The sequence below is a fragment of the Narcine bancroftii genome, chromosome 12 (genome assembly GCF_036971445.1).
Source record: "Narcine bancroftii isolate sNarBan1 chromosome 12, sNarBan1.hap1, whole genome shotgun sequence".
NCBI lineage: Eukaryota > Metazoa > Chordata > Chondrichthyes > Torpediniformes > Narcinidae > Narcine > Narcine bancroftii.
This window is the reverse complement of record NC_091480.1, coordinates 18,784,275-18,797,184: the sequence shown is the minus strand read 5'-3', so window position 1 is coordinate 18,797,184 and position 12,910 is coordinate 18,784,275. Positions and strand designations below refer to the sequence as shown.

General features: G+C 36.4%; 1 protein-coding gene across 3 annotated transcripts in view; it reads left to right on the top strand.

Annotated features, from left to right (window-relative positions):
• pdxdc1 (pyridoxal-dependent decarboxylase domain containing 1) overlaps positions 1–12,910 on the top strand; it is a 57,256-nt gene that overhangs the window by 37,845 nt on the left and 6,501 nt on the right. For all 3 annotated transcript variants that reach the window (XM_069905807.1, XM_069905806.1, XM_069905808.1), the window contains exons 13-18: positions 499–546; positions 8,224–8,287; positions 9,446–9,543; positions 9,686–9,791; positions 11,019–11,190; positions 11,792–11,904. In XM_069905807.1, the coding sequence (XP_069761908.1) occupies positions 499–546; positions 8,224–8,287; positions 9,446–9,543; positions 9,686–9,791; positions 11,019–11,190; positions 11,792–11,904 (601 nt within the window). The remainder of the gene's footprint in view (positions 1–498; positions 547–8,223; positions 8,288–9,445; positions 9,544–9,685; positions 9,792–11,018; positions 11,191–11,791; positions 11,905–12,910) is intronic.

The window sequence follows — 12,910 nt, the reverse complement described above, 5'->3', positions numbered from 1 at the left end:
GGGAATTTGGAAAAGGTCATCGTGGAGTACCGTCTCAGATAAAGTAGCACAAGCTACAGACTTAAAACAAGCAAAAGGAACTTTTAGGACTTGTATCAGGATTTTCATTTTCCTCTGAGTACATTGTTTGGACCCTTTGTTCTTGTAGATAAACACCAATGGGCAAAATGTGATAGTGATTTTGCTGTGGACTTTTGCCATTGAGGAACATCCTTTGTATTTCAGTCAAGGCCAAATTCTAGTTAATTTCTTTTTGGTGCTAACACTACCACTCCCTAAATAGAATTAGTGAGTTTTAGAAATTTTTTTTCGCTGTCATATTTTCAAGTTTCTTATCTATTGGATTGGTTCACGTTTAAGAAGCTTGTCGACACCCAAGATGAAGATAGCTGTTTGAATGAAGCATGGAAGGATTTTCACCTTTACATGAAGGAATGAAAATAGTCTGTGACTTTGATAAGAAATAAAAGCAGTAACAGTTGTATTATTTTTCTTTAGAGCCAAAGACTGCTGGAAAAATTAAAATTAAGTTCAATCAGAACCTCGGTATGTATTGTACTCAATAATTTCTGTCGCTTTTATCAGTGAGCGTTATATCTGATAGATTTATTACTTTACAATCATCAACAAATATCCAATCTTAAACTAGAATAAGAGTATTGAAGATCTAGTATTAATGCAGCATTAGTAGAACACAAACTTTTGGATGAGTGTCCTGAAGAATATGAATAATATTTGAAGTTTTATTTCCATTGTTATCATTTGCTTTTGGGGATTATGTCAACTCAATTTTTGTAATTTTGCTAAATGAATATGGGTAGGAAAAAAGATTCACTTTAAATGTATAATTTTCTGTCAGTATCAACTTTATTTTTCAGTATTTTCTTACACCTCGTTTGATTTGATTACAGTTCAAAATATTAATGATTGTAACTTTCAATAATAAATGACTAATATAAAAAACATGCTGAATAATAAAACATGCAAACTAGTTTTATATCAGTGAAATCATTAATTTTATTACACTTTTACTGTAAATATTATGAAGAATATGTTGAGCAAATTCCTGTGTGTATATATACTCTATTTCTGCAAGATAGGCAAGGAAACTTAGTGACGTAAGCACCATTATTATTTTTCTCAATGCTTTATGAACAAAGTGCATGCATGTACTGCTTAGAGTCTTTTCTACTTTGAGATTTTGTGATGTGGTTTGAAGTTTTAAATTTAGATGTAACAGGCAGTCTCAGCCCACAAACCTATGCCGCCCAATTACACTTGATTGACCTACACTCCCGATACGTTCTGAAGGGTGGGAGGAAACTGGAGCCCCCAGGAAAAACCCACATAGACGCAGGGAGAATGTACAAACTCCTTAGACCCCTGTCCCGATCACTGGCGCTGTAAAAATCATTGTGCTAACCGCTCCACCAACTGTGCCTAAACTTCTCCCTTTTCTGTTTAAAGAATTATTATTGGTGGTTATACATTATAAATACTTAAACAGTACAGTTATATATTGTGCTATATAATTCAAAATAAAAAAGGAAATATTACAAAAAACCTTTTCATGATTTTTTTAAAAAAACTACACAAAAAAATTATCGTCAAAACCCCCTACCACTTAGCAAGGTTACAAGTTAACATATAAGAATCAAGTGACGACTACTTGGAAATGGTCACCACAGCACCAAAGTTTCAGAACAACCCAATTTTTAAGATTATGGTAATAGTCTAAACTTTATTTTTCTGTAGTTTATTTCGTGTCTTGTTTAAACTTAAAATGCATCTTGTTGACAGATTCAGTCCACTTTTTAGAAAGGGAATTGTTCATCACATTTGTGAGTTGGGTGTAAGCAATAGTTCACCTAAAAGAAGATGTACATTCCTTACGTATGTTTGAATAAGTGTTGCATCATGAATTTTAATTATTTTCTAAACATAAGATGAAATAACTTGTTATCAGCTTTGTACTTTTTTTTCAAGAGGGACCTCTTTAAAATTACACACTATGTTGATTATAATAAAATATTAGACTAAATATGACAATAATTGACACTGAATCAAAGTTTATAAATGGCAAACTAAAAGATTGGACAGTGGAAATTATTGTTCAAAGTTCAGATTTATTGTCAGAGTACATTTATGACATCACATGTAACCCTGAGATTCTTTTTCCTGCAGGCCAGGCAGAATTCTACTTAAAAAAAAAAATGAAAGTAAGAGGGCAGAAAATAAATATTCACTAACAAATAATATGCAAACTAAGAGTCCTTCAATGAGTCTCTGATTGAGTTTGTTGGTGTTTAGGAGTCTGGTGGCGGAGGGAGAGCAACTCTTCCTGAACCTGGTGGCACCTATACCTCTTTTGATGGCAGCAGGGAGAACAGAGCATGTCCTGGGTGGTGTGGATGATTGTTGCTCTCTAACAGCAGTGTTCCATGAAGATTTTCCTGATGATGGGGATGTGGTTGGCTCTGACTGCTACTGTTTATAGGGCTAAAGGGTAAAAAGGAAAGAGGAGCTTAAGTGGGAAATTTGGACTTTTGCCAGCTATCAACTTTATTTCTGTGGTTTCATTAATGATCAACCTGTCAAAATTTGGGTGCAAATGTTGGAAGTGAATGTCCATAGATGAGGAAAATGTACAGTTTATAGGAGTTAAAATGAGGTTAAGAGCAAGGCTTTGAGGAATTTTTTCCACTGGAAAATAAGCACTTTTAGTTGACTACCTTTTGCTTTCTCTCTCTTTCTAATATTTTTATTGAGTTCTATGTATACATTCATACAGTACAACTCCGATTATTCAAAATCAGATTTTCTGAATTCCTCATTTATCAAAAATGTTTTTAAAATTTGGGATAAATGAGGTCAAGAAATGTAAATAAGCAGAATTGTTTGTGTGGTTAATTTATTAGGCAAGGTGTAAGTTATTTGTTGACCACGTGCATGTTAGAATAGCCTACCTGTGACAGGAATGGCAAACGTGGCTGCTGTGACAAATCAGGATCGGAGATCGATGATATTGCGGGGAATAATAATCAAGGCAGCCTTGGTGACAAAAAGAATATGAGACTGAAGCTTCAGACTAAAGGTATAGTCATATAGGTAAATGAGGATGCAGGCTGTTAACTTCAGTTTAAAGTGTTTAATGTAATTGGAGCAAGATTGTGAAGTCTGGGAGGAAATGAAATGGAAAATAGTGTAATTGTTTGGTTTCTTTATTTTCAGTGTTTTACTTATTTGAATTTGGCTTCCTTTAATTGATTTTGAATGTTTACTAAGATCAATCTGGCTTCACGAGCATTCAAGTGTTGCGGTAGAATGAAGTGTTTTTTTTTTGTTGCTTGGGTGTGGAATTGGGGCAGAAACAGGAAGTAGCAGAGTGCTCATTGTCTGTACTTTTTTAAATGTCTGCTGCAGGACAGCGTTAACAGATGTAAAGGTTCGGGTGAAATCGTAAAAAATGGCTTGTGAATAATTTTCTACTTTATTATTTCCCATTTTTTATAATGAAACTGGTCTCGCTGAATCATTTCAGGAGATGATTACCAAACTGAAGGAACTGACATTTACTGGAAAATCTGTAGGGAATATCTTGGAGGATATATTTTTGGCAATAGTAGGTTGAATTAAAATATCACCAGCTGAACTGTTTATACTAACTTGCATCCATTTCTTCTTGAAACATTAATTGCTATAGGGGTGTTGAAGTTACATGATCCATTCAAATTCCAATTTTCTAACTTTACTGACTTATGGAACTTGTACCCTTCAGAATGTCATTAGTCGCTGTATCAATAAATACAGCTATTTTACTTATAATCATCAGTAAATGTCAGGGGGGCTGTTTAATGTTCCTTATTGGTGAGAATTTTGAGTATTGCAGGACGCAATTTGCCACAGTTTGTCTTCCAAGATGATTGCTGATTGGAGAAAAAAATTGAAGTTTTGTAGAGGAGAATCTGTCTCCAGCAGTTCTTGCAGATATTTTATTGAATAGGAGTATTGAAAAGTCCTCCTCCTAAATTTAAACTGACCGGTTGAAATACTTTATGTGAAATAAATTTAAATATCTCAATCCAAAAATAAATGGATGTGAGCTTAATTTTACTTTAATGTGAATCTTAGATTTTGGAAAGAGGCGTATTAAGATTATTTTATAAGCATATACATTTCAGAGATTCAATAATGACTGATTAAGGTGCTTCATCCCACCTCATCAAATAGCTGTTACTGATCATTTCTGAATAGCCTTCTAACCACCAGTTACAACAAAAGTAACCTTGCACGGCTCTAAAGGTTGTTTGCCATGACAAGGACATACGGAATATATAATTTTAATTTCCATTAAAATATCTTTTGGATTGTAAATGGATCATGTGCAAATTATTCCCACTGGCTGTCCTGAATACTCATAATATTTTGAATGCTCTCTTTGTCAGTCGGATATTGTGCAGGTTACTCTCTATCCATATAATAGAATATCCATTGTTTGGATACCAGGCAATGAAAGGCCTTTGACGTCTGGGAACATCAGTAATGTATGTTATTAAATACTTCATAAAACAATGTAAACAAGACTAAAGTGAGAGATATTAGGTCTAAAACATTTAAAGTCTCTTAACCCTTTGCCTTCATGGGACTTCCATGAACTTAAATTTTGACAAGATGTGAAACTTTTTTTTAATATATCTGGGATTGCATGTTATTTGCACTTTTCAATTGATCACATTTTTTTCATTTTTCAAAATTCTTTTGAATGACTTTCAAACCTCTTTTTCAAAAGAATTAAAACTGTAATCAAAGTTGATGTGTTTTATCTTTTGGCAAAGCGTTAAGCGTTTGTCACTCTATTGATCAGATTTGTTCACTTGTGAACAATTCGGATTCAAACTCAGTTAATGATACCTTCACTTGGGCTAAAGAAGTTGGGGAATTCTGAATGAGAATAGTACTTGGATTCAAAGTTTATTGGTCATCACTATTTTACTTTTCCCAATGTTGTCTGTCGAGTGTTTGCATTTAAATCAAAATTATTTTTAAATGAAAAAGATTAAGTAAATGTTATTTTATAATTGACCCAGTCCCAGAATATCTCATTTTATATTCTTCAAACAATCCACTGCAAAATCTTTAGTACATTTAGTGTTAAATGGAATAATACAGCACTGAGATCTTGTAAAAGTAGTAATTATTCCAGTAGGTAATAGATTTATTGATAATTTCATAGATAAATGCAGTTATTCCCTGGATAGAATGGATTTTCACAATCATTATAATATGGAATTATAAACACTGAGGTAATTTTAAGGCAGGGTATGTACAAAGAAGAGCCAAAAATATCAATAGATAATCATATTTGCCTTCCATACCACTTTTAATTTGGTATTTGTACAGTGGAAGCATCAGGTGTTTCTCCTATATCCTCAAAAATCAAACCCAGAATATTATGCATCATTATCTGTTTATTCAGAAAGTTTAAATTAAAAAAAAACAACTCTGGAAAAACAACATATTACTGATTTTGAAAATTAGTCCTAGCTAACTCAAATTTGAAAACTGCTTATCATTTGCATTTATTCCATGCTCAACAAAACCCAAAAGCTAGGTCACAAATGAAATTGGTCTGATACCTGAAGCATTATCCTTAAACTAAAATCTGGGAAACTCAAGATCAGAAAATGTGGCTGTAAAAGAAAACAGAGGGTTATAGGCTAACACTTTTATATGGTTCGGCACAACATGGGGGGGGGGGGGGGGTGCAAAGGGCCTGTATGGTGCTTTAATGTTTAACAAAGGATTCAGTGTGTAAGTTCCAAGCAAGGGGCAAGGCGAAGGTATGAAGGAAAGTTTTGGGATTAGGGCCTGATGCAGGTGGGTGAATGAGTGGAGAAACAAGAATGGAGGAAAGTACATTAAGGATGAAGTTTTAAAAATAACATATTGAGAGAAAATTAGCATCTTAATGCAGGAAAGAAATAAGGTGTCTTTGGCTGAAGCATATTGTTTCTGGAGAATGGAGAATGGAGGACCATCGCCTTCCCAAGATCGTGTTATATGGCGAGCTCTCCACTGGCCACCGTGACAGAGGTGTACCAAAGAAAAGGTACAAGGACTGCCTAAAGAAATCTCTTGGTGCCTGCCACATTGACCACCGCCAGTGGGCTGATCTCGCCTCAAACCGTGCATCTTGGCGCCTCACAGTTTGGCGGGCAGCAACCTCCTTTGAAGAAGACCGCAGAGCCCACCTCACTGACAAAAGACAAAGGAGGAAAAACCCAACACCCAACCCCAACCCACCAATTTTCCCCTGCAACCGCTGCAACCGTGTCTGCCTGTCCCGCATCGGACTTGTCAGCCACAAACGAGCCTGCAGCTGACGTGGACTTTTTACCCCCTCCATAAATCTTCGTCCGCGAAGCCAAGCCAAAGATTGTTTCTGGAGTAGAGAAGGGAATGGAAGAATCAAATCCAGACACGATCAGAAGTTTCAGCCACACAAAGGCTGAATAGGGTGACCTTTTTATCGAATTGGAAATGAGTGTTCCTATTGGTGATTTAGCTGTGGCGTTTGAAACCAGGCTATTTAGGAAACTACGGTTTGGTACTTTTCTGACTGAATAAGTGGGGAAACAACAAAGGTGGTATTTGGAAGTGAAGGCAATGGCATGACAGTGAAATTATTACTGTACTTTATTACGATACAATTAATATTTTGTTTCTAAAACATTTTTTAAAATCAAAAACCCATTTCTCACTGCCTCACTGAGTTTCCTCTTTCCTTCCTTGAATCAAATCCTAATTCTTGCTATATTATTTTTCTTTTCTTGCCAAATTCCTTTCATCCCCTCCTTCTGAAGACGCTAGCTCCTTGCTGGATGCCGCTCACCCTCTGGTACTTCGTCCAATTGGCCTTTCATGTGTGAGCCATGACGGTGAGTGCCAGCAGGATAATCACTTGTCGGAAGCATCATAGTTTGAGATTGTCTTCGCCCAAGGTCCACACAGCAGCATCCAGCAAACGTTGCCTGATAGCTAGCAGGAGCAGCACATTTAGGCTAACTCTTTAAAAACCAGAAGCATTGAAGCTGACTTGCCGACTCCTTCAGTTTTCCCCTTTGAGATCTAATTTAGCACAAGCGCAGGATCAAAGATCTAATTTCTAAAGTGTCAAGGAATCTAGTATTTTGTTCTATTTTATTTCTTTCCTAATTTCATGAAAAAAATAATTTTGATTAATCTGTTTTTCATTGCTTAACTGGTCTAGAACTGACACCCATGTTCATTCCCTGACTGGCTGAAACTTGCTTTTAATGTGAGTCTTTCAAGAGTTCTGTCTTAGGTTAGTAGCATTGGACCTACACATCATGCAAGTGAGTTTCTTGTGACTATTTGCTCAGCAAAATGACCTCTGGAAACCTCAAGTATCGTTTCACAGACTTTATTTCCCATAATATATCATGGAGAGCTGGCAACAGTCTCCACTGCTTATCGACTCTAAAATCTACCTCTCCAAGCATTTGTATTTATACAGAGACAGGCTTTTACAGAAATTAAGATTGCACATCATAGTTTTTTATTAAAATCTTAAGTTTTGTCTAATTGTAAGAAAAATGTGTCATATGAAATGACTTCCATGCTTAATTAGCTGCCATTCAGTTATCTAGTCGATGCTATAAGTTTAAACTGTGGTGTATGGAGAGTGTTTGGGATACCCTGGATTGTGCATGTTACGTCTGTATTAAGAAAGCATAAAATCATATGAACAAGTCTTTTGGTATCAAGTTATGTGGACACCAGTGTATTGGTCTTTTTATTGTTTTTAGTCTTAACTTTTCAGAAGGAAAAAATAGAACGCCCAGAAATGGAAAATGTCAAAGGCTTTTTATTATTACTTTGGGTCTGTATTTGGCTTCTTTGTGTTTGAAATAAGCTTTCAAGTAGAATCTAAAAAAAACCATTTATTGTAAGAAATGGGTTTTTGGAGTCTTTGCTTTGAGATCAGAGTTAAGAGTTCATGTTTGGTAGAGGATCAGACCTGGTGAATACTTTTTTAAATGTAAATTCTCCTTTAATGTGAGTGGTTACATTTTATTATTTTAAAAAAATGATTTGGACTTATTTGAGTCAAATGGTCATGTCCATAAACCAAATATCCAAAGTATCATTTCTTCTTAGCAATTTTGGAGGCTTAACTTTTGTTTTCATTATAATTACAAGGTTGAAGATGAATTAAATTCTCCAGTAGTAGTCTTCAAATTCATTCAAGATCAACTCAACTCTGGTAAGAAGTCAAATACTGTTTATATATTTAAGTTATTGTTCAATTCATTGAATGTCTGCAAAAGTAGAGTTTGGCAGCAGGATTAGTGTAGTGGTTAGTGCAATGCTGTTGCAGTGCCAACGACTGGGGTTAAAATCTGGCGCTGTCTGTAAGGTTTTGTATTTTCTCCCTGTGTCTGCACGTGTTTCCTTCGGGTGCTCTGGTTTCCTCCCACTGTACTAAACGTACCGGCAGTTGTAGGTTAGTTCAGTATAATTGGGCAGCATGGCCTCGTGGGCCAAAAGGTTATAGATTGAAAAATAGACTGTTTAGTAGTTTGAGATGGAATATCATTTTGGCCCTGATCATTTAAACTGTATCAGGTTTCAAGCCATGCTCAAAAGTAGAGCATTAATGATTTTCTATAGAGAGGAATAGTGTTGTATTTTGCATGAGGTGTTGTATCATCAGGAAAAAATGTCATACCACGGGATTTGGGTATTACTACATTGGATCAATTTGTCTATTTTGTGGCTTTTCTTTTAGAGTAGGTGTACAACTTCAGCTTGTTTTTAGCTGTGCACTTTTCTGTCTGATCAAGTTCTGTTTCTGGTCAATCTTGTTCCACCCATCCAATCCTCTCCCCAGGAAGTTGTTGCTGGGATACTGCCAAGACTAGTTGGTTGGATGGTTGAAGTGCTTCTGGAGATGTCATTGCTGGGCACTTTGTTGCATCACTATAACTTGCCACTTGTCAGCAAATATCTGAATCTTGTCGAGGAGTTGCTGCATGCAGGCATGGGCTGCTTCATTTGCCAGTGGAATTGAAAATTGGTCCACAGCTTTCCAAGCCATGGCAATTGAAGTGCAAATTCAGATGCCTCTTAAATAATGTGAGAATATTCATCTACTCCACCCACACGGTTCGTGCAATCAAATCCCTCTGGATGGAAAAAGTTCCTCAGTGGATTACACCCAAATCTGTTCTCTTTTACCCTAAACCTCTGCTGCCCTAGTTTATGGCATCTCTGCAAAGGGGAATGGTGTACTATCTACGCCCCTTGTAATTTTGTACATTTTTACAGTCCTGCTCGTCCCTTCCTGGCAGGCACAGTGTGAAATAAAGTTGACAAAACCAGACGTCTGCTAAATTTCATTGCAATTTTTTTTTAATAACAGCTTCATCTCTAAATGGAGCTCATAATCAAAATGCTGCAGCTCAGGAATCCATGAAAGACCGCTGTGAAAGTGAGATTGGGGATGCAATGAATCGATGGGTAAGAATTTAATATAAAAATGTGTTCTGTTAAGCTTCATCTAGATCAGTGAAAACATTGAAGAAATTAAAAAACAAGTTCATAGTAAGTGTATTGTGCTTCATATTTATTCACCAAATATATTTCTTATTTCTGTCAACAGTTAGGCGAACAGCTCGGCCAGTTGGTTCCGGCCAGTGGTATAGATGTTGTAGAACTGGAAGATGAAGGAGTTTGTATACGTTTTAGTCCACTGATGACAGCAGCAGGCGAGTAAAGAAGCTGCAGAAATATCTAAAGTTGTGTTTGGCATTATGTGGTAATATTTCTTGTACACTTTTAAGTCCTCTTGAGTTAACCCAAGGTTTGGGGCCAAACACAATCTGCTGGTGGAACTCATTGGCAGAAAAAGAATAGTCGACATTGGGACCTGAAACCCTTTATCGGCTTCGGGTTGTGATGTGTTCATGATAATTTTTACACTGATATTTGGACCAAAGAAGATTCCGTGTTGAATTAGAGAAGGGAATTTTCAATTAACAAATTAGTCTGAATTCAATTTCAAATAACTATGAGGTCATTATTGTGATCTAATCAATCTACCGCTACTTCATTTTGGATCTTTAATCCCAAGGGTGAAGGAAGCTGAGGTTTACAAAATCACAAGGGGCATGGACGAAGAGAACACTCACTTTTTTCCCCCAGGGTAGATGATTCTTGAACTAAGGTGAGAGGGGAAAGATTTAGGAGCGTTCTGAGAGGCATTTTCCATGTTGGGAATGAGTTGCCAGAAGAAAATATAGTCGTGGGACATTTGAACAGATTAATGGACAGAAGGGATTTAGAGGGATTATGGACCAAATGTAAGACAAATGAGATTAACCCAGAGTGCCAACTTGGTCAGCATGGGCTAGTTTGGGTCTATGCTGTATGACTTCCACTCAGCTAAAGAAGGCTCAGTACAAGCCATGGCCATATACACAGTACTGAACTACAGTAAAACCCAGGTATCCGGCACATACCAGGATTAGTAGATGCCAGATGAGCGAGATCTCTAGTTGCTTGAGACTGCATGCTTGAATGGAGAACTAACGGCAAGGCGCGCAGATTTTAAGCTTTTGTATTTTTTTACCCATTAATTTCTGCATTTTTTTCCACTTGCCGTTTGAACTCCACAAATTACTGAACGTATATTTGTGTCACGTGAATCATTTCACCAATATCACTTGTGATGCTGATTCCAATGGGTCCTTTCTGCACTCATTGGCGTCCATAGAAATACTAGGCAGTGGGAAGAGATTCTTTTGTTTATGAATTTTTGAGGATCTGTGGACTGTGATGAGGCCACCATATTTAAAGCACTGGAACAATGAGAAACAAACTAAATTGTTGCATGATTTTCACAATTTTAAAATCATTCAATTGATATTTATCTAATAGTCTGCTATAAACTACTGCCAGTTAACCTAAAGGGAATTTCACATTTTTTTCACTAGTTTTGAATACTAAGCCAGAACATGTGGACCAATTGGCTGAACATTTGAAAGCAAAAATTCCGGTTTTAATTAGCACCTTACAACTTCGAGAAGAATTTAAGCAGGAGGTATACAGGACAACTGGCCTTTTGTACATTGAAGATTTGAGTTGGCCTGGATTAGGTGTTGTACGGTAGGTTTCAAAAAAAATACGCTTCATTAAAAAGAACATTCTGGAAGTAACCAATGGGAATATTCATGATTGCAATCTCAGCAAGAATAGTAAGAAGACTGACATTATGTGCCTCCGAACTTGGGCTGTGCAAACCAAAATGTTAAATAATGCAATGGACCATGATATTAGGGGAAAAAAATGCTTCTCTAATGATGCGTATAAATTTAAAAAATTGTCCAAGATCTCCTTGTCCAATAAATGTAACTACGTGGAATACCGCAAAATATTTTTCTTTCCACATTAATTATATCCTCCCTCTGATCTGCTTACAAATTGTGTCTGGTGTTATTACAATTTCTGTGATTTGTTTATAAATTTCTCATCTGAAAGCATCTTAACCATGTTTACTTTCTGCATATTTCCCCAGTTTTGAAAAGTTCCATTCCCTTCTCGATAATGTGTACTCTTCTCTCCTGTTGCAGTCCTCTCCTTACTGGAGTGAATTACTTTAAATCCTCCCAAAGCATTGTTTAAATGTAAATATGAAATGTTAGCTTTGAACAATTCACATGTCTGTCGAGTTCAAATTGTAATCCAGAGCTATGTAATTTACCTGCAGATATGAAATTAACAGTGAAGACTCTGAAAAACATTTAATGGCGATGGAAAAAATTGCTACAGGATTGCTAAAGCAATTGAAGGAACTTGACTCCGATCTGTTGTTCTCAACCGGTTAGAATATTCTTTTACCTGTTGCATAAAATGTTTAAAACAAATGAAGTGGAAGATAAGTTTCCATGGATACTTAACTAGCCTTGTATCCAGAAACATCATTTGGAATCCCACTAAAGCAGAAGGTGAATTTAAATCCAATTTAAATTAAATTGTAATCAGTAATAGTGAGTAAATAAACTATTTTTAAAAACGTATCTCGCCTACGCAAGTGTGAGTAACTGTGTGGTTTGGAGCACAAAGCTTTGAAATAAGCTACTTTGTTCTGAGCTATTAAGATGAATAAAATCCAGTTTTATCCACTTCTTAATATGCAGCTTCCCCAGGAGAGCAGAAACATTGTAAAGGGGTGAAAGAGGAAGGAGAATGAAATCACCTCAGAACAACTGTTGAGAGCATAAGAAATAGGAGCAGGAGTAAATCATCTGGCCATTGAGCCTGCTCTGCCATTCAATTAGATCATTGCTGATTGGGCTGTTGGACCTACCCGTTTCCCCATAAACCCTAAATCCCTCTACTGTACAAAAATGTATTTAATGAGGTAGCCTCTACTGCTTCTTTGGTCAGAGAATTCTACAGATTCAGTAATCCCAGAGAAGCAGCCCTTGCCTCATCTCCACCCTAAATCTATTCTCTGGAATCTTGAGGGTATGTCCACTAGTTTTAGTCTTATCAGTGGAAACAACTTTACATCCCTCTATCTTATCAATTCCTTTCATTATTTTATGTGTTTCTATAAAATCCCATCTTATTCTTCTGAATTCCAGTGAGTTTAGTCCCAGGTGATTCAATCCCTCCCCAGAGACTAACCCCCTGGAATCAACCTGGTGCATCTCCTCTGCACTGCCTCCAAGCAAATTTCTCTTCAGTAGATTTGAGAAACAAACTCTTAAAATATCAAAAAATTGCAGGGGCTGGATATCTGAAGCAAAATGCTGGAAAACCTCACCAGGATCGGCAGCAACTGTGGAAAGAGAGAGAGTGAATGTTTCAGATCCAGAACCCT